We start from the raw sequence: 27,975 nt of genomic DNA, 5'->3' as shown, positions 1-27,975 counted from the left end.
CTGCACAGGGACACAGCACCAACAACAGAACAGTCTGCAGTCATGGCTGCACAGGGACACAGCACCAACAACAGAACACACAGTCCTCAGTCATGACTGCACAGGGAGACAGCACCAACCCTGTACTAGGCACCATTTTTTCTTTCCTTGTTGTTCTACAGTTCTCTTCAACACCTAACTAGCTCCTACTCATCTTAGGTTTCCCCAGATTGAGGTACAAGACCATTTGATAGGTCAGTCTTTTTCTTATCTATTTTGTTTGCTTTATACTGTATATGACTTAACATGGTGATGAGAATACGTATAATCACAATCAATGTGTTTCTTCTTGGGAGGCGCAGGATTTTGTTTTGTTTGTATCTCATTGTGTTTACTGATAAAGACAGTTGAAGTCTCCCAAGCTATGACACTGGTTTCCCCTTGGCTATGGCCTCTGACCTCTACCTGGTGATCCCAGGCCCAACTTGGGCATGCTATGAGCTCACTTCCCCTGGCAGAACTCCACCCTGCTTGGCTGACATGGTGGGAACACTGTTTCCCAGGACTCTCCAAGGTCACAGAGTCAAGTTCCAGTGCCAAGTGTGACGGACAAGTCAGCATATCACAGTAGTCCCCTTTTCAGCCTTTTCCTGTTCCTGGACATTAGGATTCTGGAGCAAGAGAAGAGTTCAAGACAATCCAGTTCACTGCTAGTTGGGCAATTTTTCAAGTGACTCAATAACTTATGCTTTTTTGCAATGCTGGAGATAGAACCCAGGACCTTGTGCATATTGGGCAAGTACTCTGCCACTGAGTCACACCCTTGGCCATCAAAGGGACTTTTCAAGGCATGTCAACATGGTAGGCAGTCAAGTATAGGACCATGATCAAAGAAGGTAAATATCAACTGTCTGCCCACATGGTCACTCAGGCACTACAGAGCCCCTTCCTGATATTCTAGGACCATAAAAAAAAAAAAAAAAAAAAAGAGACAACAACAACATCACAATACCTGAAATCTGCTTGTTTGTTCCAAATTTGGCAACCAACTCTGAGAAAGAGCCACCCAGAAGTGCAATAGTTCTCTATGCAGCAGAACCTGCAGCAGAAGCTAGTCCAGCTCCCACTGTGGCACACAAGCCAACAGAAGGTGATCCTAGCATCGTAAGTCCTGACTGTGTCACCCTGTGCTCCCAGCTGCTCAGCCAGTCCTGCTGAGTTTCCCCAGTTTCAGCTGATTTCCTAGGTGAGTGTAGACCAGTTCTTTCAAAGTCAGGATAGGTTTTCATCTTTTTGTAAACAATTTTATCCAGCTAAGTTTTACAGTGAAAGTTCTTACCTGGGCTCCACCAGCTCTCTGTCTCTTTTGAAATGGAGAGAAGTGGCTTTGAGGAGAGGGTCTCCCCAGTCTGTCACATCTCTAAGAGCCTGTGACCTATCCTGTGAACCCCTCTTCCTGCCATACCAGAGTGTCTATGGTGGTCTTGTGTTGCCTTCCAGCCCCACGCTGACCTGTTCTTGCTGATGCTGTATTCATTCCAGGGCAGCCAGCTTCCACCAATGGGCCAAGCAGGATGCTCCAGTGACTCAGGAGCTACCAAATGGCTAGAGATTCTGCTAATGGCAACTCAAGGGCTCCATCTGACCCTCAATTATACTTTGAGTCATCTCTAGTCCCACAAGCCAGGCTTCTGTTTAAATGAGAATGGCATGTTGAAGGGATTAGCACTTTTAAAAAATGTAAATTGTGTGTATGGGGGAGAGTATGTGTGCCTGTGAGCATGTGCAGAGTGAAGAAGAGGACACTGGGTGTCATGCTCTATCATTTTCCACCTAAATTACCTGAGTTTGACTTACTGACAGTCTCTTATTATAGGGCAACCAGTGATCCCTATGGATCCTCCTGTCTGTGCCCCCACAGCAGTAGAATTCCAGGCACTCGCAAAAGCAGACCTGGCCTTTTGCTTGACTATTGAACTCATGTCCCCAGGCTTATGCAACAGGCACCTTTACCTGCTGAACTAGCTTTGCAGCCCTGATGGGCTCATGTAAAAACTGTTGTGCCTTCATCTAACCTGATAAGGTCCTTGGAGGCCGGCAGCTTTTACTAGGTACTGAGGCTGTACAGGACTTGTGGGCGGTTGTTACTGCCCCTCCATGGTCCCCAGTCAGGGGCACTGTTTGGGGGGGGGAGGATTAGACAGGATGGTCTTACTGGGGAAGTACACCACTGGGGACAGGCATTGGGGTTTTAAAAGCCAGGTGCGACTCCTAATTCACTCTCTGCTTGGGGTTCAAGATATGACCTTTCAGCTGTTCCTGTGACATAGCCCCTCTGTGATAGCAATGGATTTTTATCATTCTAGAACCTCAACAACAGAGAAAAGTGTCAAGAGTCCATCTACCACACTGCCTTATGAGCAAAAAGGACAAAAAACCAAAATACAAATTTGGCTTTTTTTCTTTCTTTTTTCCTTCCTTCCTTCCTTCCTTCCTTCCTTCCTTCCTTCCTTCCTTCCTTCCTTCCTTCCTTCCTTCCTTCCTTCNTTCCTTCCTTCCTTCCTTCCTTCCTTCCTTCCTTCCTTCCTTCCTTCCTTCCTTCCTTCCTTCCTTCCTTCTTTCTTTCTTTCTTTCTTTCTTTCTTTCTTTCTTTCTTTCTTTCTTTCTTTCTTTCTTTCTTTCTCTTTCTTTGACAGAGGTTCACTATGTAGTCCAGACCGGCCGAGCTCCTCCTGCTTCAGCCTCTCCGGTGTTGGGACTGAAGGTGTGCGCCACCACACCTGGCTAAATCTGCTTATTTTTACAATACACATGGAGGGGAGAAGGGAGAGCAGAAAACTCAGCAAAAAGGTCAGGGGTAGGAGTGGGAGAAGGAACACAGAAGCAAAGGACTTTTCCTGTCTGCACAGTCTTCAGGGTTAGAACACTGTATTTTAAAAAGGAAATTCTGTGTATGTGGGCTTGGGTTGGATGTGATCAGGATACACAGTACATATGTATTAAATTGTAAAACATATATATGAATTGTATCAACAAGAACACTGAACAAAAAGGGAAATGTCAAAATTTATTTAAAGTAAGTGCCACACCTACCCTGAAGGAGGAAATGGGGGTGGGCCAATCCAGCAAGCATACGAATGTGCAGCTGACAAGACTCCCTTGGCTTTGGACACACGAAATACTGAGGTAAGGTGGCAGATGGAGAAATGTTGCAAACAAACTCTCCACTGATTATTTACAGAATGCTACATAATTGAGCGATGTGACTCTGACACTGTTCTGGCTTGTTACAGCCTCAGAGAATAACTGTGTTGGAGAGAAGACAGAGGGGTTCACTTCAGACAAAACATAACAGGGAAGCCAAAAATGTGGAAATACTGGAACTGAGAGTCAGTACAAATTTCACTCTTTAAAACATGTACATATATTTGTATGTGTGTATATGTGTGCATGTAAAAATAACGATGCATATAGTCCTAGCTTTGTCCACCGAAAAGACAAAAAAAAAAAAAAAGGAAAAGCCATCTAGGAAAAATAAGACCATCTAGGGTCCAGATCCAAGTCATACAAACTATCTGCCACAGAGAAGAGGCAGCACTTTTCAGAGAACAACAAATGTCAGGGATGGGTTAAGACATAAGATGTACATGGAATAAGTATGTTCTTATGTTAGAGACTGATCTAAAAGACAACAGGGACTTAACACACCACAGCCAACTTGAAGGATTCCCAAGGGCCAACTCTGGGACAATTTGATCACCAGAGTAATTAAATACAGCAATGGGATATAAGCCATTAAAAAATGGAGTCCATGCTGATAAGAGATAAATCACTGGCTGGGAACAAGGGATCTTATCAGAGTGGAATGACAGCAGTCTGATGTCAGAAAGTTTTGTAACGATCATGGTAAGCACTGGACCAGGTGAGAATTAGCAACAAAGGCTCAATCTAGGGGAATGCTGAAGAGGTACATGACCTACAAGTGTCTTCCCAGGGCTGTGTAGAACTTGTAATTCTACAATGGAGATGCCAGCCAGCTCTTAATCAAGTGAACAAAATAAATACCACTCAGGAAAGAAAGACTAATGTCCCTTAAAAGGACATGGTACCACCTAACCTACATCAGCCAAGAAGGCAGATCCTTAAGCATCCAGAGACCAAATGAGGACCACTTAAGTCACTAGAGGTCGAAGCAGATCTGCATTCTTCAAAAAATCAGTGTGATGAAGGTCACCCATCATCATGGTATCAATACAGGAGACCTGTGCAGGAAGACCAAGAATCTGCAGCTATACTGTGCTACACCTATAAAATTCTGTCTCAAAAAAAGGAAGTAGGTATTTAGAATGTGCAATAAAGGACATTTTTTTTTAGGCCAACAGAGACAACGGTGACATAGCTGGGAAAGAGTGTAGTGAGCATTTTGGTTTCTTTAAGAACTCAGTTATGCTATGTGAACATGTTTTGGTTTTAATCCCAGCTGTGGGATATGGGGCTGCTTCAGTTTGTCCACAGCCATTAAGTATGATTGTCTTATACTCTAGGTGGGCCATGATTTTTGCCAGCTGCAGATATGGGATTCTAGAGAGGGTATAAATGGGAGAGCCTCGGAGAGCCTGGGGCAGCTGCTGCTGGTCCCTGCTGTTGCATTTGCTGGATTGCTAGCTTTCTGGACATTCTGAAGACAAGATTGGACTTGCCCCTAGGATCCCAACACCCCTCATCAGTAGGAAGCTGTCTAAAGAGGTCTATGCCCCCCTTTCCCTTCTAGCCTTCTTTCTCTCCTACCTAGTGTTGGGGGGCTGGAAGGGATTAGGGTGGGATAAGGGTTGGATGGGAGCAGATTTAAGAATCCAATAAAATAGCTAAAAAAATCTGTCAACAAAAGAGCTATGAACTGATGGTGACAGGTTGAAGAATACCTTGTTCTTAGCAAAAAACCATGGAGGCCCTGGGAGGAAAAGGACATGAGATATGACTTATCCCTCCTACAACTGTGCATGAGTGTGTGTGCAAGCATGTGTGTATGCATGTGTGCGTGTGTGTGCATGTGTGTGTGTGTTTGTGTGAATTGGGCAAGAGGGTGGGAGGAAGGGGCGGGTGGGGAGAATACAAATGAAAATGCAAATGGTAGAAAACAGCAAAGTCAGAACCTAGTAAAGAGTAAATGAGCAGTCTATACTATTTTTGTTTCACGACTTTTCTTAAATTTGAAATTATTTATAAATAACACATCTGAAAAATTACTACTATAAACTCAAAACCAGTGTTAAATGCAAAGTCTCTGTAAAGATATACATGATGAACAAGGAGATCTATTAATGTGCATTTTAGAAGGGAGCTCAGTAAGCGCCTGAGCTGTCCTGAAGACCTTGCACACAAGGTCAGCTCTGCACAGCCACTGCCACCATCTCCGACACTGTAAGCCATCATCTGACAGTGAGGGCCTTGTGAGAGATCCCCAAAGCCTGGGACTCTGCCTCCTGGTCTCTCAGGCCACCTTTAGAAACAGTGCGAGTGTTCTGTTGCTCTGAACATTAGGCCACATGCTGGGTTGGGGCACTTCAAGTGCAGTGAGGCTGTAAAGCTTACTACAAGGTAAGAAAACCTCCCAGGAGGTTGCAGCTGACACATCTGCCTGTGTTTGCGGTAAAGAATGCACAAAAACACACCAGGACAATAACCAAGATTTACTTGGTGGAGAGATGAGACAGGTATTGCCACTGACAAGTGAAGAGTGGCAGAGTCCATCTGCAGGAAACTGCTTCCAGAAATCCCCGACTGTACAGAGAAAGCAGCTGCCAATGAAGACAGGAAAGAGAAAAAAGAAATTTGAGTCAAAGGAAGAGACATGGAACGAGGGGATGGTGAATTGGAAAGAAGCCGCTCCTGCCAGCCTGCCAGCCAAGGCATTCCCGCAAGCCCTAACAGATATAAGCAGAAATCTGTTCACAGGGTCCCTTTACTGGTCTAGATGCCCAGAGAAAGGATGAATGGGTACACGGTTCACTGGTGTAGAAGAACACTACAATGAACTCTATGTTCCTATGATCATCATCAAAACAAATACATCTAAGAGTCCACAGCTCTGCTAGGGGCATGAAGGCACACATCAGGGTGGGCATTTGCCCACGCATACAAGGCCCTGGGTATATCCTGGAGTCATCTGGAAACAAACGCTCAACAAAATAAATAAATTAGAAGTTGGATGGGAACTAAATATTATTTTTAGAATTTTAGCCTAAGAACCCTTAAGAAATAGTTGGCTTTGTTTGTTACAAAATAATTAATGGAAAATTAAAAGTTAAAGATGTGTCAAGTTTCTAATGTGCTCTACCACAACCTTTAATCCAACAATGCAAAATTCAAGCCATTCCCAAATCTAAACCTTGAAGTGCTTTCTGTTAAGAGCAGTACGCACAGCATGGTTTACAGTCAGGGGCTGGTGGGATGGCTCATCAGGTCAGGCACCTGTCACATAAGCCTAAAAACCCACTCTATAGTTGTGTTCTGACTTCTACATACACACACACACATGCACTAGTTCCCCACACCCACCCTCTACACAAACAAATGAAGAAATCAGAAAAATCTTCAGGCTCTGTGTACAAAGAATATATGAAAAATAAGTGAATTTCACATTTACACTTGGGTCCCATCCCCAAGACAACAACTCATTATTCTTAGTATATGGAATGTTTATTTCAAAATCTGAAAAGATGGTAGCCCAAAGCATTTTGAAAAAGAACCCTCAACCTGTTCTTTAAAAAGAAAACAGCAGTTAGACGCTCAGACTGCTCTTTCACAAGACCTGAGTCTAGTTCCCAAGACTGACAGGGGTGGCTCACAAGTGCTGGACTCCAGCTCCAGGGATCTGACACCCTCTTCTCTCCTCCACTGACATCTGCACTCGGGAGCACAACCTCCACAGAGACACAAAGGGATACACATAAAAATAAAATTTAAAAACAAAGTTATATCAGTAATAATTTTGAGAGAGTTAATTTTTGGACAGGGAAATTTAGCACTATTATATAATGTTACTGTCCTCCTAGGAAAAAAAATCTGTTGAAATTATTTTAGAAGTTCACACTAAGCACTTTGTCTGATTGTTTGACACAATGACTTCTGAAATAAATCTAGCCTTTAGTTAGAACTATTATAAAGACTGGGATGCTGAGAGTGACTTACTCCTGCCACTCAGGAGAATCATCTTCAAGAACTGCTGTATCTTTCTTCTTCTAGCTTTATTCCAGTCTAAGAAGTTGTAGCTACCCATGAAATCTACTGCAGCTCTGGGTGCAGAGACAACGCAGAGGTTATTTTTCTGCCTTGCCTGCAGCACTAAATCCGAGTCTACAGCTGGGGTGGCCTAACTAAACAGGGGTTGAACAGGGTTTTCTAGTCCCATTCCTACTTCATAATCTGGCTCTGACTTAATCCATATTCATTGTTTACCTCTTCAGTTTAGGTATTTATTACTTTTATTTGAATTTATAATGAAATCTCCGCACACTTAACAAAAGGTAGTTTAAATCTTCCTGGTTTGGCTGTCTGGGTAGGTTTAGATGAAGTGGCCTTTTGGAGGAAGTCGTCTACCATTGGGGCTGGGCTTTGAGATTTCAAAAGTTATCGCTTACTGTGAATCACAATGTGAGACCCTCAGGGCACTCTTAACCTTCTGGAACCACAAACACAAATAAGGCCTTCATGGTACTTTGTCACAGTGATAGAGGAGTAACTATCCTCGTGTGTGTGTGTGTGTGTGTGTGTGTGTGTGTGTGTGTGTGTGTGTGTGTGTGTGACTCAAGTGTATATACCAGAGGACAACCCCGAGTGTTGGTCCTCCTCAGGTTCTCTCTCTCTCTCTCTCTCTCTTTCTCTGTCTCTCTCTCTCTCTCTGGTGCTGGAGTTACAAGTGTGCCATTTTATAAAATAAAATAAAATAAAGTAAAGTAAAATAAAATAAACTACAGGGCTTCTGGAGGTTAAGCTGAGCAAGCCTGTTACCGCCTGGGCTATGTCCTCAGCTCCTGTAGGATCTTATAAGGATCTGTACAGAAGAGTAGCTGTGCCACGACAACAGGCAGAGAATGGTGGCTGCAGTGGGTGGGGGCAGGGAGAATGAGAGTTGTTTCACAGGTAGAGCCTCAGGATACCAGAGAGTTCTGCAGGATGCAGAGAGTTCTGGAAATGATGGCAATGGACACACAAGATGGACCCCTTAGCACTGCTGACTCGCATGCTTCAAAGTAGTGATGGTTCATTTGCCAGAATCTTACCACAATAAAAAAAGAAATAAAAGAAGAGGAGGAGGAGGATGAAGTAGGAAGAGAAAAGACAGACAGACAGGAACCAAAAGCAGGTAAGGGCATCTTCATCTCCTACATACCACATAAGTGATGACAGTACTGGGAGAACCGAGAAGGTCAGGACACAAAGACATTGATTTCTTGATGTGACAACTCTGGCCATATCCTGGAATTCCCCCATCCTCTGACAGTACTAACTCCCTGACTCGCCTAGGAGGAGTCATATCTGGTAGATGAAGTGCTCTTTGGGGAAACGGCAGGCACCACATCCCAGAAGCCTTTGACTTCACAATTCAAGGATTTCTTCAATCTGGATTCTCTGTTCCAGAAACCACAAACAGACAGACAATGGAGAGGGAGGGAGAAAGGCAGGCCTTCATAGGAAGGTCAAGGGAAGGGGAAAGCCGGGCTGCCAGTTACCTAGGTAACCACAGAGGGCTGTGATTGGTTGACTCTGGAACAGTGTTTCAAGGTGAAATTGGCTAGGGCAAGAGCAGGGGCTGGCTGGAGTATGTCCCCTTCTTTGCTCATTGGTACCTCTCCTGAACACAGTGATTTTCTGGGCATATGACTTTTAGAGGATTTGCCCTCACTAACCTCTATGCTTCTCTTGTTAAGTCTGTATGAAAGGCACAGGCAAAAATCTCCCCACTACATAATGGGGGAGGGGTGGGGAGCTATCAAGTCTCTTTCTCATTGGCCCATATGCTTACACTCCGAAAATGAACCCTGCTGGGCTGGGGAGATGGCTCACGGGTAAAACAGTTGTCATGCAAGTGTGGGGACCAGAGTTAGAATCCCTCAGTTTTGCAAGATGCAAAGAGTTCTGGAGATAGTGATAGATACACAAGACAGGCATCCTTAACACTGCCAGCTCACATCCCCATGCTCCCATCATGAAATAAGGCAGGGACAAGAGAACCCCCAGCAAGCCAGCCTGCCTGGTGTACACAGCGGCAAAACATGAAAGCCTGTCTCACAGAGTGGAGGGTAAGGACAGACACTAACCTTGTCCTCTGATCTCAACATTCTCAACATGTGTGTTGTGGTCTATATGCACAGACATGAACACAGATACATACCAGGAACAGAGAAAAAGAAGAAAGGTATAGAGAAATTGTTGATGGTATAGGCCCAGAGTGTACCTCTATGCCTCTGCCTTCCATCTTGATCTGGGCTGCTAATGTGTCACAAGCAGAATCTTTCCCATGTCACATGGGAAATTTTACTGTAACAGCCTCAGGTTGAGAATCAGAAAGACCCTCCATAGGTGGATGTGTGCTGTAGAGTTTCAACTTACCCAAAACTACAATGTGGCTCAAGACAAACACTAGGACTCATGTTTCAATATCCCAAAGAAAGTCAAGAGTGAGGCCAGGTTCCACTTCATTCCTACAGAGACTTTAAAGGACAAAGCGGATCAAGGCCCCGGAGACCCCGCTATCCAACTGACTAGGCTGTCAGTCTTGCCTTCCGCCACTACGACAGGCCCATGTGGGATTCCAGGAAGGGAGCTGGGAAGGTTGGGTTAGCCAACTAATTCCTAGTTGTCCCTTGGGCAAAACCAGCAGCCTAGCCCTGCTGTTCCCAGGAGGTGGTAGGGCTATTCCATCTTTCTGCTGGCCTCATTATTAACTTACTGCTCTAAGCAAGTCCAAAAGCAGATGAATGTCCCCCTTCAAATAAGGGCCAGCTAAGAAACAAGCATGTGTGGTGGCTGTCTGACTTCTTAGGCAGAGCTTCTTCAGCTGAGGGGCGAAGGCATCCTTTGTCTTTCTTTTAACAGACCACTTCTGCAGAAATTGGAGGCTGTAATCTTGTAGCCTTGGAACAAGCCACCCAGGACTTGAGAACTGAGGGACAGCAGATTTCTTTGTAAGCTGGAGATGAGTGAAGATGGGTCAAAAGCACACATTCAGTATGCGTCAGTGTCTGGGCCTAAACACGGAAGTGCAAATTTTGGGAGCTACTTTATAAAAAACGGAACAAAAGAAAACAAAACTCCAATCATTCTACATCACACCAAGCTGTGGCAAACCGTCCCGCTTGAGATACCCCTTTCACTCTTCTGTTTTACCTTTCTATGTGCACACTTCTTTGCCACCAGAACAGGGGCAGCAGACATGGGGGGCAGGGGTACCGGTGTCTGTCACAAGCAAACTGTTAATCACCCCCTGATGCAGGCCCAATAAAAGGAGCTTGGAGGAGGAGTGACAGGAGGAAGAAGCAAGCACCCACCACCTCAGCACAGCAAGGACAGGGGAAAGCTGGGGCCCAGCACCCCACTCTCTCATCCCTGCTGCTGATACACATACTTCAGAGCTTAGGAAAAAGCTGCCGATGCCCCATGACCCAACTCCATAGGAACAAATCCTGGTTTGCAATAAGAACTGACACCAAGGGTCAGGATTTCACAGCTGTCACTTTTGCCCAAACAGAGATGCAGAGTGAGGAGAAAACATTCATTATCAGCACCTTCAAATATAAGTCTAAAAGATGGCATATATATTTTGGGAAGCTTTAGAATAGAAGTAGACTAGCAAGGCCTGTGGATGCTATGTGTTTATGGTGACCTGGTGGGAAGATGACAACCCACCATGTTTGGGAATGATTAGTGTGTTTGAGAACTGACAAGGCAGCAAAATGGCCACAGGGGCACTGGGAGCCACACCTGGCTGAGCTATGAAGTCTATAAGCTAGCCTCTGGGGAAACCCTAGGTTCCTATTTGGCACAATCTGTGTAGATTGGGAGCCCCACGCTGGGAGGTGGGTAACAGTGTCCTCCCTGTGCAGGGGCAGGTCTCAGCACCAGAAGCCACACTCCACACCCAGCACCCTAAGTGATATAACAGCCTCAATAAGCTGGCGTATAGCCCCTTTGTGCTGGGACTGAGCTATCTGGCTGACAATAAGGTTAGGGTCTGGGGCCAAGCCTACCCTGTCCATACCACTTGTTAGTCATAGCTGTGGCTGCCTAAAAGCATCTCTCAAGGCCTGGAACAAAAGCAGCAACATCTTTCCAAGATGATTTGACTAGAACACCTTGTGCAAAACAAGATACAGATACCCATCCTGCCCCATGCCACTACACCATGGCTAGACCTTCTTCCCAGCTAGTGAAATCTTAACACAATGGAAAATCAGCGAGTGTGACCTACCTCCTGTTTATCCCTTAACCTTACTGCCAAACTGATACTTATAAGCAAAGGCTTCCAGACCACAAATGAATTGAATGTACCAACTAAACCTAAAAGCACAATGTATACAAATAAAAGCAGGCTAGAGACCTACTCAGCCTTAGGAAGAGTAGGCCACCAGGAGACATTTGGCTAGACTCACTGACATGGGATTGTGGTGTTCACTGACAATTGCCATGATAGTCATTCCAGGGACCAACAGGCTGGGATGACAGGGTATGTGCTGGCTGTAGACCTGTACACAGCTCTCAAAAGCAAACAAGCCTCTAGTTCAGTGGTTCTCAGCATGTGGGTCATGACCCCTTTGGGGGTCAAATGATCCTTTCACAGGGGTCACCTAAGACACACAGTTATTTACATAATGACTCATAGCAAGTAACACAATTACAGTTTTGAAGTATCAATGACAATAACGTTATGGTTGGGGGTCAGCACAGCATGAGGAACTGTATTAAAGGGTTGCAGCATTGGGAAGGTTAAGAACCACTGCTCTAGTCAGTGGTTAGTGCAAAGCTCTGTATGACTCTGTCAGTCACTTAGGACTTCGGTGCTTAAGCTCAGGGCCCATAAGGCTGGACTACTCTTAGCTGGGATGCTCCAAAGAGGTTGCATTTGTCCAAGGAGGTGTGGGATCTTCCTTCTTGCCAGTAAACTCTGATCCAGCACACCAAGCAGAGTCCCATTATCGCCAACACCCAAGCTTCAGCTTGGGGCTCTGAGTGGAAAGAGCCTGGTCTCTGATACAAGCAACTGACTACTTGCAGTGTTTAACTCCAGACCAAATGTTCTCCAGAGGGTTGTAGCATCTACACAAGACAGGGAGAGGTGAGGAAGGCGGATAATCCTGCCAGGGTGAAAGAAGGCAGCTTTCTGTTCACTGAGCGCATACACATCACACAATTGTTCCTCACTCTGAACAGATGGGACCTGTAAGACCCAGCTACAGAACCTGGAGGGAGTCTGTATTTAATTGAGTGACTGCAAAAGTCCATCAGCTACCTTTCCTTCCCACAGTATACTGAACACAAATCCTACCCTCAAGTTAGCAGGAATAGGAGCAGCAGCCATAATGGTGAATGGGGGTGTGAGCAATAAACAATAGCGGCAGCAGTGGCGGCAGCAGGTGCCACCACATTTCCTAAGGGCCTGGAGCTGTTATGAGATGGCCAGGAGACTGTGATTTAATTCTGGTAATGCACTACATGGTGGCTATGATGTGTGACTAGCTTTTTATGGATAGGAGACCTTACTCCAGGTCACACAGGTGGGACTTGCACTGGATCTGCTATTACACAGCCCACACTGCCTCTGAATGCCTGGGCTGTCCAGAATGAGGTACACTGGTGGGTGCTGAGATGAGCAGAAGCACCCAGGGGACACACAAGGAGTAGGAGAAGAACAGGACACAGAGCCTCGCTGGCTGCAGGGCTGGCGTGGGTGAAGGGGCTGTCCGTTCCCAGGTACACTCACCTTCACGCTCCCCACTTGTCTTCATGCTTTTTGAACCACCCTCTGTACCTTTAGTCTTCTCAGCGTCTTCCTGGGCATCTTCAGCAGACCCTCTCTCCTCGTCCTCCTCCTCCCCAACGTTTTTGTAGTTGGGTCTCTTTTGCATCCGCTTCTTGCCCTTGTGCTTGTTCATCTCAAGGGACCGCTCGAGTGTCTCAGTGGGCTTAATGAAGCACCGGATGCTGGGCTTGGCCTATGTGAGTCCAAGAAAAGCAATGAATGAATCAGGATGCTAGAATCTCAATGGATGCCACGAGCTGCCAGAGGGCCTGCCTTAGCAAGTTACTTCTAAAACAACTAACACTACTCCTGAGTTGGTGGCAGGACTATTACCAACACTTTCCATATCACTAGCAACTGGCTAAAACATTAACTACCATTTATAGCTTGCTATTCTAGGCCTGGTGGCGAAGGCCTGTAACTCAGGCTACTTGAGAGGCAGAGACAAAATGATCTCAAGTTCAAGGTCGGCTTGAGCTACAGAGTGAGTTCCAGAACAATCTGAACAACTTAGTGAGAGTCTATCTCAGGAAGAAAGGAAGGCCTGGCATGTAGCTGATGGTAGAACACTTGCCTGGTGTGGATGAAGCCCTAGGTCCTCTCCTCAGTCCCACATTTGAGAACATGCATGTACACATGTACACTAAACATGCTGCCTTTTCCCATGCCAGCTCTCTAAACATCAGCTTGTCAACATGGCAAAAATTCTGCTGTGCTCTGTCTATGCCTGAGAGCTCAGAGTATAGCATCTCACCCAAAGTCTCCAGCAACCCCAAGAGCACTGCCATCCTCCTTATACAGATGAGGAAGCAGTTTAGAAGGAAAGAATGAGCTGCCCAAGGTCACCAAGTCAGGAGGCAGCAGAGCCTCAAATCTATACACTCCCTGCAAATAGAAGTCACAGCAACAGTAAACTGGTATTGTTATTACATTTTTTAAGGGGGAAGAATTGAGACAGGTTTCAAATGGCCCTTTCTGTCTCTGCCTCCTAAGCAATAGGATTGCGGGCTTGTATCATTATGGCCATCTTATTAACTTTTACTTACAGTCAGTAAAATACTACATGGCTGAGGAGCCACAATAGCAGCATGCCTTGCTATTACAGAAGCAAGTGCCAGACAGAAAGGCAAAGGGCCCAGATGTGGTCATGCACCAGCTCTCCCTGTAGGGGACTTGCTAAGTGGCAGTGTGGAGGTTTGAATAAGCTTGGCCCATGGGAAGTGGCACTATTAGGAGGTGTGGCCTTTTTGGAGGAAGTTTGCCACTGTGTAGGTGGGCTTTGAGGTCTCTGATGTTAAGGCTTCACCCAGTGTGGAATGAGAGTCTCCCTGTGGAAGCCAGTCTCCTGGCTGCCTTTAGATATAGATGTAGAACTCTCAGTTCCTCCAGCACCATGTCTGCCTGCATGCTGGCATGCTTCCCACCATGATGATAATGGACCGAACCTCTGAAACTGTATGCCAGCCCCATTAAATGTTGTCTTTTATAAGACTTGCCTTGGTCATGGTGTCTCTTCACAGCAATGAAACCCTAACACAGTCAGCATGAGCTAAAGCCAAATCAGCTCCCAAGAAAAAAATTTCTCTAGGGAAACAGAGGTCTCAGAGAACAAGAAAGGCCCCAGTCACCAGTGCTCATGTCCTATACTCCCATAAACTCCTCATAACCATGATATGCAGAAATTACAGATTCATTTTACAGGTGAGAAAACCAAGGCTTGAAGGGTTGAATTTGTTCAATTGCCGAGGTTGTGGAACTGCAGACGCTCTGTCAGCACCAAAGCCCCAGTTCTTTAACAAACAGCAATGCCCTACTTGGAAGCCACCTCGGCTTTACACTTAGAGTTCTTTAAAAAGAAAAAAAAAATGTATAATCTGGAGATGGTGGCACATGTAATAATTGCCAGCACTTGAGAGATAGAGGCAGAAAGATCAAAAGTGCAAGTTATTCTCAGCCACAATCCAAGTTCAAGGCCAGCCTGGTCTCCACAAGAGACTCTTTCTCAGGAACGAACAGTGGAGGAACAGGGCATATGCATGGTGCTCAGCACGTGGGGTACACACCTGGGGAGACTGAGGCATGAAAATCACTTGAACGAGGCAACTTAAAGCCAGCCTGGGTAGAACAAGATTCTATCTAAGAGGGAAAAAGTAGTATATCCATGCAAACAAATTCATCTAAAAAATGAGAAAAGACAAAAGAAAATGGATTTGTCTGCGTCAGGATTTTGATTGAAATGTTTATCTTTCCAGACTCTAAATGTTTAAACATCAATTTGTTATTTAAAGGAAGATTTAGAATAAACTTTTCCATTGTCTTGGTATGGATTATCTATCTTACAAATTTATCCCAAGAGCCACCAAGTATATTCTGGAGGGGGAGGGACACTGTACCTTGCCAATAAGTGGAGTGAGCTCAAGGAAAACAAATTAATTTCAATAATGTCTGAAACAAAACCCATTTGAGAGCTAAATTAGCATCCAAATCCAAACATTCATTTTTATTTGCCCATTTTGGATTATTCAACCACAAAAAGGACAGATAAATTGAAATATGATTCTACTATCCAGGAAACCAAGATAATATATTGCAGAGTTGGAGATTGGGCAGTCTGAGCATGTACAGCTTGACAGACGGCATCCATCAGAGCCCAAGCAGGATGCAGTCATCAGGTGCAGCTCTGGGCTTGCACTCTCCTGGAGATGATCCCGCGATGAAGCGTCTTGCTTCCACTCATCAACACCTATGAGTTTTAGAGCATGCCACACAGTGAGAGGGCTACCACAGGTGCAGACAATGAAACCGAACACACACCAAACACCTGTGTGCTAGAAGTTAAGGACAGAGATCCACATGGAGGGCTGTGACAAGTCTTCCCTAAATTCAAAATGGCTTTAATAGTCACAACAACTGGCAGAAGAAAGGAAAGTAACAGAAGGGTCTGGGGTTGCCAGCAGTCTGAAGGCCAATACAACTGCTTCATCTTTTTGCCTGAAATGCATGCAGAGACGTTCTGGTCTTCTAAAACCAAATGAAATCATGGATATATACAGTTCCTCTTGATTTGGACTGGTAGTTCGGTGGTAGAACCCTTGCCCAATAGCTAGTGAGTGCTCTTGGCTAGCTCACCATGGGGGAGGGGAAGAGAGAAAGGGAGGAAGGAAGGAAGGAAGGGAGGAAGGGAGGAAGGGAGGAAGGGAGGAAGGGAGGAAAGCAGGCTGGCCGGCAGAGAGAAGCCCCTGCGGAGGGACCAGCAGTTCACACAGTACAGCAGCCGCCCTTCTCTTTCCAGTCACAAAGGAAACACGGAGAGGAAAATCAGCTGCAGGAATTAATTCACAGGGGAGCAGGGCTCACAGTGGAAAATTCCCCACCATAAAACAAAACAAGTTTTTTTTTTTAAAGGATGAATTCAGATGGGTGAAATGCTGCACACCTTTAATCCCAGCACTCAGAAGATAGAGGCAGAGAGATCTCTATTAGTTCAACGCTAGCCCTGACTACATAGTGAGTTCCAAGCCAGCCAGAACTATATGATCAGACCCTGTCTCTACAAAGAAAAAAAAGAAAGAAAAAAGAATTTAAGAACTTTCCAAGTAACTTTACTTTTCTGTCTAGCCAGGTACTGGGTGGAGGTAGGGTACAGAGAATGGGAATTTATGTCTCTAAGACTATAGTCATTTAGCACGAGCTGGAAACATGTAGAGAAGGCCCATGGGTGAGCAAGGGTTATGAAATTCTGGTTAGCCATGGCTGCAGTGGGAGTCCACGTAGATGACAAAGACTGAAGGCCAGACTTGTGACTTGGCTCAACGGGTAATACACTTACTAAGCTACTAACTGACCTGCAAAACACCCCCACTTCAGGTCAGGATAGACAGGACCTAGAACTCAAAGCCAATAGGGAACCACATGTTCGGGTCCACCTCCCTGGCAAGTGCCAAGCCATGGCTACTGCTGACCACTATCCCCCTTGTAGGCTTCAACTTCCACATCATCGCAAGGGCCATCCTATCAGCTTCTTCCTGAGGGCTGCTGAGAAGTACAGACAGCCACCTCTGTCGGTCTTTCTTGGGAGTGCTTTTCCCCTGATGCTAGTGAGCACTTGAGAGCCTCACACTGCTAGGAGGACCTTGCACATTTGTGCAGGAGCTTGCCTCTGGCCCCCTCACACTGTAACGGGGAGCTAGAATGGAATCCAGTGTCCACCAGACCACTGCTCCTTTCCATAGCACTTGCTGTGCTACCCAACAGGCCGGCCTCTAGAAGCACTGAGGGGAAAACTGAGCCATAATCTGTGTGTGGTGGTGCATACTTTTAATCCCAGCACATGGGAGGCTGAGGTAGGAGGACTAGTTCAAGGCCGGTGTAGGCTACTTGGAGAGACCTGGTCTATAAGCCAATAAATAGTGTACGTCATGTATACATCTGACCAACAGGAAAAGCAAGTACTATGTAGACCAAAAGCTTATGAGTTTTATTTGTTTTTAGGTCTTTTAGTGGAGCTGGGATTGAATTTAGGGTCTCATACACACCACACAAGTGCTTGATCATTGGGCTAACAACATTCTAGTTCTTATTTTGCATTTGGATCTACTATATACAAAGACTAAAACTCACAGAGACCACAGTGACCTATGTTTGCACCTTCTATAACCAAAGGCACCACAGCACCTGACTTCCCACAGGCCATGGCAAGACTATTCTCATTCCAAAAGAAGGTGCTCAACAAGCAGACATTACATGGCATACACACTGGGGTGATGATGGGCACACATGTGCCAATGTGCCATGCCAAGAAGTAGGGCAGCATGAGCTACTGAACCCAAACCTAGTTATGCTCCCAGAATGTGTGACTTGTTTAATGGAGGCTATGTCTGTTAACAGTGGGGGTGCAACACTGAAGGTGCAAGAATTTAACTTGATGAAACACCACTCTCCTGGAGCCAGAGAGGACTTGTAGAGCTCAGAGACTCCAAGGTCCATGCTTAGCATAGCACCTGGGCTTTCAGACAGGCAGCATGTGACATCATGATAGTCCTTTCTGGGAAGTAGCCTAGGACCTGTGGTCAGGGCTACAGGGAACTAGCATCATCTCTTGTTCTCTCCACTCAAGGCCATTCTCTCCTTCCCACTGCCAGCCTAGCTCTAGCGCCCTGCCAGCAACTGTCTCTGGAATGCAAAAAAGAGCAAATAAATGTCTATAAGATTAGTGAATTTCAAGCCAGCCTCTTCAATCAATGCAAGGAAAGATCTGACATCCCTCATTAAAGAATGACATGCTAAGCAGCTGATTGGCATTTCTTTAGGGAAGGCGCTTTAAGTTCATGATGAACCTGTAATGGGTTCAGGCTCAACACTAGCAATCCTAGAGGGATGAACATTCAACCTCTAGGACCCTAGACTTCCTTGTGGGGAGACTGGGGCATAGCACTGTTTTGATCTCTAGAAAAGAAGCATGAGACAAGAGATGCCATGCCTTTTATGAAGCTAAAAACAGCCCCTCTGCTGGCTCCACAGCCCAGCCTCCCCATCCCTAGCCACCAGTTCCTTGAAGACTCCATTCCCTGACCTCAGTTTGCAGACCCAAGGCTACCTCCAAGGCTGATCCTCCTGATACTGTCTCCTGTCCTTCAGACACAGGTCTTATATCTACGAGTGTGTGTTCATTCGCTGTCTGACCCCCATTCCAGAGAGTTAGGATGGGGACACGTGTCTTATTCATTCTGGGTTCCTCAAGGCCTGCACAGCAGCTGTCTATAATGTGTAAGTACTCAGTAAATGCTCAAAGTGGGGACTAAGCATCACGAGCCATAGCTAGCTGTCCATGGTCAGCAGGCTGGGCCCTGCTTGCAGTAGGGCGAATCCAAGTCATGAACTCAGTCATGACTATCTAGCCTTTCAATCGTTTGAGAGAATAAAGCTTACCATGGCTCTATCTCCCCTGTCCTCTTTGCTTTTTATTTTGAGACAAGGTCTCACTCTGCAGCCCAGTCAAGCCTTGAGGTCTTGATCCTCCTGCCTCAGCAGCTAGAAGTGAGCCTGTAGGCTTGCATTACCAATCCCAGGAAATGCAATGTGACCTTTTAATTTAATGTGACCTTTTCCTTCTACATTATATTGGTGAATTGTTAACGGGGTTTAAGTCTGATGAAAGCAAGCTCTGGGAGTGTGGAGGGCTCTCCTGACCCAGACTCTAGTATGCTTATTTCAAGTGTCCTTCAAAACCCCTTGTCTGGGATGAGCTGGCCTCTTTTCTCTGTATCAGGGATAGGGAAGGACAATAAACAGCCCAAGAGTAAGAATACCGTGCCCTTGAAAACAGCTGAAAAGGCCAACTATTTCCAACCATGGTTACTGTTGCTTATCCCATGATATAAAAATGTCTACTGAAGAAACAGGAAGCTAGGGCTCCTTCATGAATGCTCCTGGAAGTCTCAATTGGAAACTCAAGTCTGTTTCAGCAAGCCTTCCCAGACACTTCTGCTGGACAACTGTACACTCCCAATTAGATGATAACTGTCTTGCTGTTATTTCTCTTTTACTTGGAAGCCTTGCCTGAGGGGATGCCTGCTCCACCCAGAACTCTCACTGGAAAACCACTGCTGGCTACCTCAATGAGGCCACACTAGTCCATTTCTGCTGAGTACTCTTAAATCCTTAATTTGATGTTGCTTTTGTTTGCCCTCACAGTTAGGCTACTCTGCTCCATGTTGTATACAGCCCCTGATGTTTGCCATCTATCTGATCCTTCTTGCTATTGATTCTTTTGATTCTGTTTGGTATATATTTAGTAAATTTTTCATCCAAAGCTGAAAGCAAGGAACTGTAGATCATTAAGATCATCTTTTCATCAGTGATGTTTCAAAATTTGTTTTTGGGATACAAGGAAGGCCTTCCAGGGTGAGGTGTTGAGAGCCCAGTAAGTGGTCAGCAGACAGGCTTGTTAGGATCTGCTAATCATACGTCATCAGAATGCTCTAGAAACTGGTTCAATCCACCTCCCAAGAGAGCTACACTCCCCTCAGGCATACGGAGTCAGTGATGCTTGTCTGCCACCACAACCACCAGAGTGTAGAGTGTCCAAGGGCCGGTGTCTCTAGGATGGACACAGTGAGTCCTCTCACCAGTGGTTGGCCATGGCCCAACAGGTGAAACATCCAAACAAGAGCAAGAAGTTTCTTCATTTAAGAATTCTGGTACTGACAAAGAGGATTTCTGTGGCTTGTTACCAATGAGGTATCTGATTCCTTCCTTGGAAGCTGTTATTTCAATACACTTCACTGTAGTGAGAATTCTGAAATTTTGGTTTCTTAAAAAAAAACACACACACACACACCACAGAAATATTATTAGAATATGTTTTCATTTTAATCCCAGGTGTGGGATATGGGGCTGCTTTGTAGCAGCTGACTATGGTTTGCCCTGTGCTGTAGCAAAGGTGTGGTTTTGTCAGCTGCAGATAGTTTCTGCAATTGTGTAGCATTTGGGATTCTGGTTACTTTTCATAGGGTATATAAATGCTAGGGCCGGGAGAGGCAGGGTTGGTGTTTGGCAGTCCTTCAGCAGTGTTGGTTATGGTTTGTTAGTAGTGCTCAAAGAAGAAACAAGATAAAAAGAAGATTTGAGGATCTCTATCTCTCTCCCTCCCCTCTATCCTTCTTTCTCTTCTATCTACTGATAGGAGGTGAAACTGGGGAAATAAAGAATGGGAAAAAGAACCCACAAAATAGCAAAGCCAGCTACACTTCATTTCAGGAACCATGCCAGCCACTGGGTACACACCGACCTCATGTTCCTCTGTATCAGCATCGGAGTCCTCCAGTGGCCCAGAAGGCTTCATGTGCCCCCTACAGTCTCCTCACTACTTCCCACACCTCACCATGCCATGCTTCCTTGTCCTTCAGCTCCAGACATGTCATATCTTGGGGCCTTTACATGAGCTACTCATTTTGACCACAATGTTCTTCCTCCAGGTAACTCCATGGTTCCCTCCCTTTTATCCTTGAAGTCTAGGTTCGCACATCACCTTCCTACCACTGTGAACACGCTATTGTGACTTGTCCTGTCTCCACTTTGCTGCTGCTTTCCTAGAGCCGAGCCTCTGGTGTCTTTGCTGTGACGGTTACTATAGTTAGCACTATTTCTCTCTCTTCCTATGAGGCAGGGTCTTAGATTTACTGGTCTATCTCCAGTGCCTACAATGACACCTGATACAGAGGAGACACCTATAGTTACTTTCTGAAAAAATGATAAATACATTGAACCACACTAGAGTAACTCAAACATCTTGTTAAGAACTGCAAGCACCCAGAGAGGCCACTCTGGTCACAAAATCCAGAAAAGGCCAGCATACACATACCAGAAGTGATGAGTGTCTTGGGGGGGGTGTCTATCCCTGCTGGACCAAGAACAGGGTCCTGGTCTTTAGTCCAAGATACCTTCAGCCTTGGTAGAGACTTCCTGTCTAGAGTCTCAATACAATAGGATTCCTTTTAGCTACCAAGCCCAACTTATGCCCAGGGTGAGTCCCTAAAGCTAATGCAATGCTGTCTTTCTTGACGTATGGGGCATGAGAACACTCCAGCGTTTCCTTCAGCACTCAGATCCTCTTCTTACAGGATGTCCAGGAGCTGAGATTCCACAGTGGCTGCATAGAAAAGACTATTCTGAGACCCATTCTCTTGTGAGAATGCATGTGACTGAGTTAGTGATGGCCCTTGACTCTACAGGTCTGTTTGCTCCTTTTGGTATTCACAGCCCTCTCACTAAAACATGTGTGCTTTGAAGCTCCCATCCCAGCTGGAAGACAAACTCCTACCAAGGCATTCAGCAGGACACCCAAGTCCCAGAGCAGCCCTGTGACAGAGCCAAGGGTCCCCGAGATGGTCTCTGACACTCTGGGCCAGCAAACACATGACCCAAAGAAACCAGGCTCCTGTGGTCTCAGATGATGGTTGTATACATCTTATCCTGGTAGGGTTTTCTGCTAAGCAGAGGAATGGCAGGAGCCATAAAAAGAAGTATAGCTAACATACAGATGCACATGCACTCCCCAGAGAACCATTTGGGTACCTTCCCAACTGGCTCACCTGACACCTACAGAGATAGTCAATGACTAATTTGGAGGGAAAAAGCTATTCTGTCTCTTAGCTGATATTCTGAACTCCCAGCCAGCCAGTCCTGGCACACATATGAGAGATAAAATATTTGCACCACCTAGAGGTGAAACCTGGTGGTTAAGTTGGAAAGCAGAGTGCAAGCTGAGGGTTTAGCTCACTGTCACCAATGGCAATGTCTACTCTAGTCTTAGCAGTCTCTGTCACTTGTTATTGCTGATGCTCCCCGCCCCCTTTATGCCCTTACCTGCATCTGAAGTGTTTCTCCAAGCACCTGCTAAATATACTTCAGTTCTGACAACAGCGTGCCCACCCACACACACTTATATAGGCCCCATATAGGGGATGAGGTTATACAGCCTCACCTAACATTCCTGCACCAACTGGTGCTAGACCTAAGAACAAACACTACACATAGCAGAAGCCCTCCCTTCAAAGCCATGTTTGTTATTCTAGCTGTAGAAGCAATGAGACTGAGGCCTGGAGATGCAGACTAACTCAACCTGGGACACCTTGAGGCACTCACTGCTGCAGGTACCAGATGCAGAGTGTAACATGTGAACAGCACAAGAAACAGCGTGCTGAGAGTCTTCACAACAAAGTCACAAGCACCCCATGACTGCTGTCCCTGCTCTTGCTGCCTCATTTATTCCAGCACTGAGTACCCTTGAACTCATGAGGGTAAAGCAGAAAAACGATAAACCTAAGACCAACTACCCCATGCGATACAGTAAGTTAAACGTCAGCCTGGACTCCATTTTTGGTGTTACTCCGTCTTTAGGTGGCAGGGAACACCTACAGGTAGGTAACGAAGCACATCCCCAGTTTCAACCCATAATCACTTTGCAAACAACAGAAGAGGCTACCACATGAGTTGCCACTCTTGGGTATGTGTGGTAGTTTGAATGAGAATGCCCCCACTGTCTTATAGTTTTGAATGTTTAGTTCCCAGTTGAATGATTTAGGAAGAATTAGCTGGTGTGGTCTTGCTGGAGGTGTGCACTGTGCTTCAAAGCCCACACCAGGCCTCCAACTTGTAGATAAGATGTAAGCTCTCAGCTCCTGCTCCAGTGCCATGACTGCCTGCCTGCCACCTTGCTCCCCACCATGATGTTCATGGACCAACCATCTGAAACTGTAAGCAAGCCTCCAATGAAAGGCTTTCCTTTATGAGCCGACTTAGTCATTCTGTCTCTTCACAGCAAGATAAAAGTAACTAAAAGAGCATGTATTGTCTGAAAGAAACTATTTGCTCTGCACTAGAATCCCAGAAAGAGCTAGTCTGTATCAGGAGCCATATGATGGAAATGCACACAGGAATTTCAATTAGACATTTATCTGCCTATTCTGATCTGTGTTAAATTTAACCCTAAATTATAGCCCTTCAGAATAATTCTGTCTCTCCTCTGCTTCTCTCCAATTTTGGTTTGGGTTTGCAAGAGGTCTGCTGGTAAAAATGAAGCAATACCAGTAACTTATCTACAAATTACAGGAAGGAGAAAGTAGGGTAAAAAAGACCAAGAAGTTAAAACAAGTTTGATCAACCACATCCGAGCCAGGCAGGAAATAGTAGGAGACTGTTGTCACTCAGAGGGAAGGAAGGCAACTTGCACAGGACTGGCACTGTTAAACAACTCACAACTGCCAGTTACCTTGGCAGCTAGTCTAGGATTTCCACCTACAGGCATCAGAAGGTGGGGCTTTGATCTAACACCTACAGAGAAACCAGTCTCTCATGTGCCAGCTCCTTCAGTTCAGCCACTTATGAACCACAGTGGAGGCTGGGACCTCTGCCCCAAGAGGAGGCCATGGGGAGAAAGGACAGAGCTCCTGAGAACCATCTGAGAGGTGGCCAGTTGCCATCTGCTCTGTGCTTTTGCTTAAGCTGCAAACCACAGCCTGTTTGTTGTGCCCTACTTGTGGTCAGGGACTGTAGTTCTGTAGGCATCAACATGGGATAAAACCAGGGACAATCTCTGTGTTATTTCTTACAGCTGCATGCAAATCTACAATTACCTCACTAAAAATGTCCTTTAGAAGTCTGCACACTAGCAGATGAAGTAATAAAGAAAATGGGTAGAAGTGAATGATTGCTGAATGCTTAGTCAGAATGGGACAAGCACATCCTCCTCCTTCAAACTTCAAGGAACATCATGGAGAAGGTGGGAATGTAAGAGCTAGAGGATGGAGTGCTGTGCTGTGGAAAACTGTGCCCCAAGCATGATGGGGCTGCTGCACTCTGAGCTCATAATTGCTGTGATGACGTGCATAAGACCTGACCTACCAATGTTGTGTCATGAAGTCAGGGGACTCACGAGGCCGCACCCCTCCTGATGACATATTGTCAGTTAGTGGTAGTTGGGAGGAGAGGCGCAGGCTCTGCTCTGTCTTCTGTGAGGACTTACTGGCAGTAATAGTTTCTGGGAAACGGAGAAACATTTTCTTTAGCTGTGTAGCTACTGGTAAGGTGCCCATGCTCTTGTGGGAAAACTCAGCTAATTAATGATGAAGTCCACCATGACTAGAGAGCCTCTGGGATCAGCAGAATATGGGAGAGTCACTTCATTAGTGGATCTTCTCCTTCTCTAACCTTGTCTGGAACATCCAAAACCCTCTCTCTGAGGAATGTTAGGTAGCCTTAGTTTGGTTACAGGTTTTGACAAAACCTGTTCAGCCAACACCTGAGATTCCTGAAATGCTTCCCCATGCTTAGGGTACCCATGCGCCAGGTACCCTAAGCCCCCCAGCCAATCGCCTCTGCCCATCCTGCATGTCCCTACCCTCAGCACCCCCCCAACACTTTATAAGCCTTCAATCACCCTAAGTAATGTTGCTCTGCCCCCTGAGGGCTGGTCCCAGTGTAGTCACGCACTGTACGTACTCACAGGGCTTCCAGATCCCCAACCCCATCATCTCTGCTCCCTTTGCCCTTGTGGATTGTATGGGCCGATGATCCGCGAGGGTGGGGAAACCCACATGCTCCTGTATAGAGCCCTACTGAAATTTCCTGGTCATTGGGAAAAATAAATAAGGAAATGAAAGCAGCAGGGGAATTAGTGGGGAAAGGGAAGCAGATCATCAGGCGTGAGATGGGACAAGAGAGTGTAATGGGATTGAATATGATAAAATATTTCATATGCATGTACAAAAATGCCATAATGAATCTGTTATGTATAATCAGTATATGACAAGAAGAGACACAAAATTTAAAAAGTGGGTATATACATATAATACATTATTCAGCCTTTACAATTTAAAGAAATTTGGCAATAGCAAAATGGGTAAACCTTGAGGACACCATTCTACATGTAGTAAACCAATAATAGAAAAGAAATACCTTACATGATTCCACTTCGTTACATGAGATATCTAAAATCATCAAACTCATAGAAGCAGAGGGTGGGACAGTGCCTGCATGATGAATGAGTTTAAGAGATCTGTGAGACACTGGCCTACTGGCAACAATAATGCATTAGGCATTTAAACACTTGATAAGAGGCTGGGAGATGGATCAGTCAGAAACATGTTTGCCGTGCATGCACAAGGACTTAAATTTGAGGCCCCAGTACTATATTAGAAACAGGCATCATGGTGTGTATCTGTATTCCCAGAGCTGGGAAAGCAGAGGCAGAGAAAGACACTTCCTTAGAGGCCACTAATCAGCCAATTTAGCTGAATCAGTGAATTCTAGGTTCAGTGAGAGACCTGTCTCAAAGAAAACCAAGTAAGAAGCAGTTGAGGAAGAAATATGACATCAATCTCTGGTCTTGACATACACGTGCATATACATGCATGTATATTTGAATGTGCTCACACACACACACACACACACACACAAACAAGCTAAAGTTCTTGCCACCTGTGAAATCCAGTTCCCCAAAAACCTCTGGGCTCAGATCTTCGAACCCCAAGTCTGACTTCAGCACTGCTCATGGAAGACATTCTGGGAAGAGCTTTCGTAACTACACTGGGGCTTGAAAATGGTGTCAAACAAAAGAGTTTAAAAGGACCAAAGACATTTTAAACTGTTATTAATATAAATGAAGTGTCAATTAGCAGCAGGTGAAGTGGGGCCAAGGCAAAATAAACAACAAACACATGTCTCCCGAGGGCAGCCTCTGAGAGGCTTTCTGCAGAAACGTGCATAACGATCAGATTGTCTCCAAAACTCTGTACTCACACGTGAAACTCTACATTTCAATGTTGGCATCTTAGAAGACTTTCTTCTGACCACTTTGAAAAACACACCAAGCAAGCCTGAGGGTCAAGCTGCAATCTGCTAGTCACTTGCCTAGCACTTGGGATCTATTTTCTGTCTATGCTTACTTAGCCCCTGCAACCTGCTTACTTTCCTTGATTTCCAAGTGGGATAAAACAACTTGTCTAGGCTATCCAGCTAGTAGGGGCTAGACCTCTGACTGGGCTCTGCTGCCTGTGCTGAGTTGGTAGTGCATTACTGCATCTATTCAGCAAAAGCTACTTAAGAAGTTATAGAAAAGTCTGGAGAGATGTCTCAGCTATTAAGAACACTTGATGCTGGAGGAGCTAGAGAAAGTACCCAAGGAGCTGAAGGGGTCTGCAACCCTATAGGTGGAACAACAATATGAACTAACCAGTACCCCCAGAGCTCGTGTCTCTGGCTGCATATGTATCAGAAGATGGCCTAGTCCGCCATCATTGGGAAGAGAGGCCCCTTGGTCTTGCAAACTTTATATGCCCCAGTACAGGGAAACACCAGGGCCAAGTTGGGAGTGGGTGGGTAGGGGAGTGGGGGAGGGTATAAGAGACTTTTGGGATAGCATTTGAAATGTAAATGAAGAAAATACCTAATAAAAAATTGGTAAAAACCAAGCAAGCAAGCAAACAAACAAACAAACAAAACACCACTTGATGCTCTTGCAGAGGATCAGGGTTCAGTTCCCAGCACTGATGGTGGGTGGCTTACAACCACCTGTGACCTCCAGCTCTGTGGGATCCAACACCCTATTCTGGCCTCCACAGGCTCCTCCTGCACATGTGTGCACACACAGAAGCCTTCCATGTACAGGGTCACACTGCACTCAGGCAGGGACTCACGTCACACAGCCTATGCAAGTGCAGATGTGATAGAAACTCCATAGGATGAGATCTCTGGGGGCCTTTCCAATGGTGGGTATGGTAAGGCCACAGGTGAGCTGTGGGGGGAAAGTCCCAAGGCAACATGGGGCTCAGGACACCTGAGGAGACTAGCAGGAGAGACTCCAGGAAGTCACAGTCCTGGCCCCCCCCGGGTGCTTCCCTTCCTTAGTGTGCAAAGCGCAACTCGAATCTCTCAGAATCCAACATGGCTGGACATATTTAGTTCATAATATTTAGTAATTAGCCTGAAAGCCAAGAACTTCCACTTCTATGGAAGCATAAGATGACTTGAGAAGATGGCATCCATACTCCCCAGACTGACTTCAGGCTGGGTGGGACAGCAGCTGTGCACAAGGAAAAGCTGTCCAGATTGCTCTGTTGGCACACCCTAATGTTCTCACACTGGACCAGTGGCATTCACTAATGGTCACTACCCAACCTCCGTGGATATATGTGCCTTAGACAGGTTGCTCTATCAACTCTCATTATGTCTCAGAAACAGTATACATAACATCTAAGGACTAAGGGTTATACAATCCATCCAGCAGTACTGGATTGATCAAATCCACTGCTCATGCTAGACTCCACATTTCCCTAGGTGCACATCTAAAGACTGGCTAGGTTCCCTGTATCCCAGACCACCTTATACATCCTCACTAATGTATAATAAAAATGTTGTAGTTTTTTGTTTGTTTTCTTTTTCTTACTTCAGAGAAATATGAATTAGCAAAGCAAATACTG

The 27,975-nt window shown here is 45.6% G+C and overlaps 1 protein-coding gene across 5 annotated transcripts in view; it reads right to left on the bottom strand.

Annotated features, from left to right (window-relative positions):
• Positions 1–27,975, bottom strand: part of Clec16a (C-type lectin domain containing 16A) — a 205,698-nt gene that overhangs the window by 139,527 nt on the left and 38,196 nt on the right. For 3 of the 5 annotated variants that reach the window (XM_029470213.1, XM_029470210.1, XM_029470211.1), the window contains one exon: positions 12,959–13,190. In XM_029470213.1, coding sequence (XP_029326073.1) covers positions 12,959–13,190 — 232 coding nt within the window. The remainder of the gene's footprint in view (positions 1–12,958; positions 13,191–27,975) is intronic. The other 2 variants (XM_021184743.1, XM_029470212.1) reach the window with 1 other exon arrangement.

This window comes from Mus caroli, chromosome 16 (assembly GCF_900094665.2).
Source record: "Mus caroli chromosome 16, CAROLI_EIJ_v1.1, whole genome shotgun sequence".
Classification (NCBI taxonomy): Eukaryota; Metazoa; Chordata; class Mammalia; order Rodentia; family Muridae; genus Mus; species Mus caroli.
The sequence above is the reverse complement of the archived record's forward strand: the minus strand, read 5'-3'. Positions and strand labels throughout refer to the sequence as shown.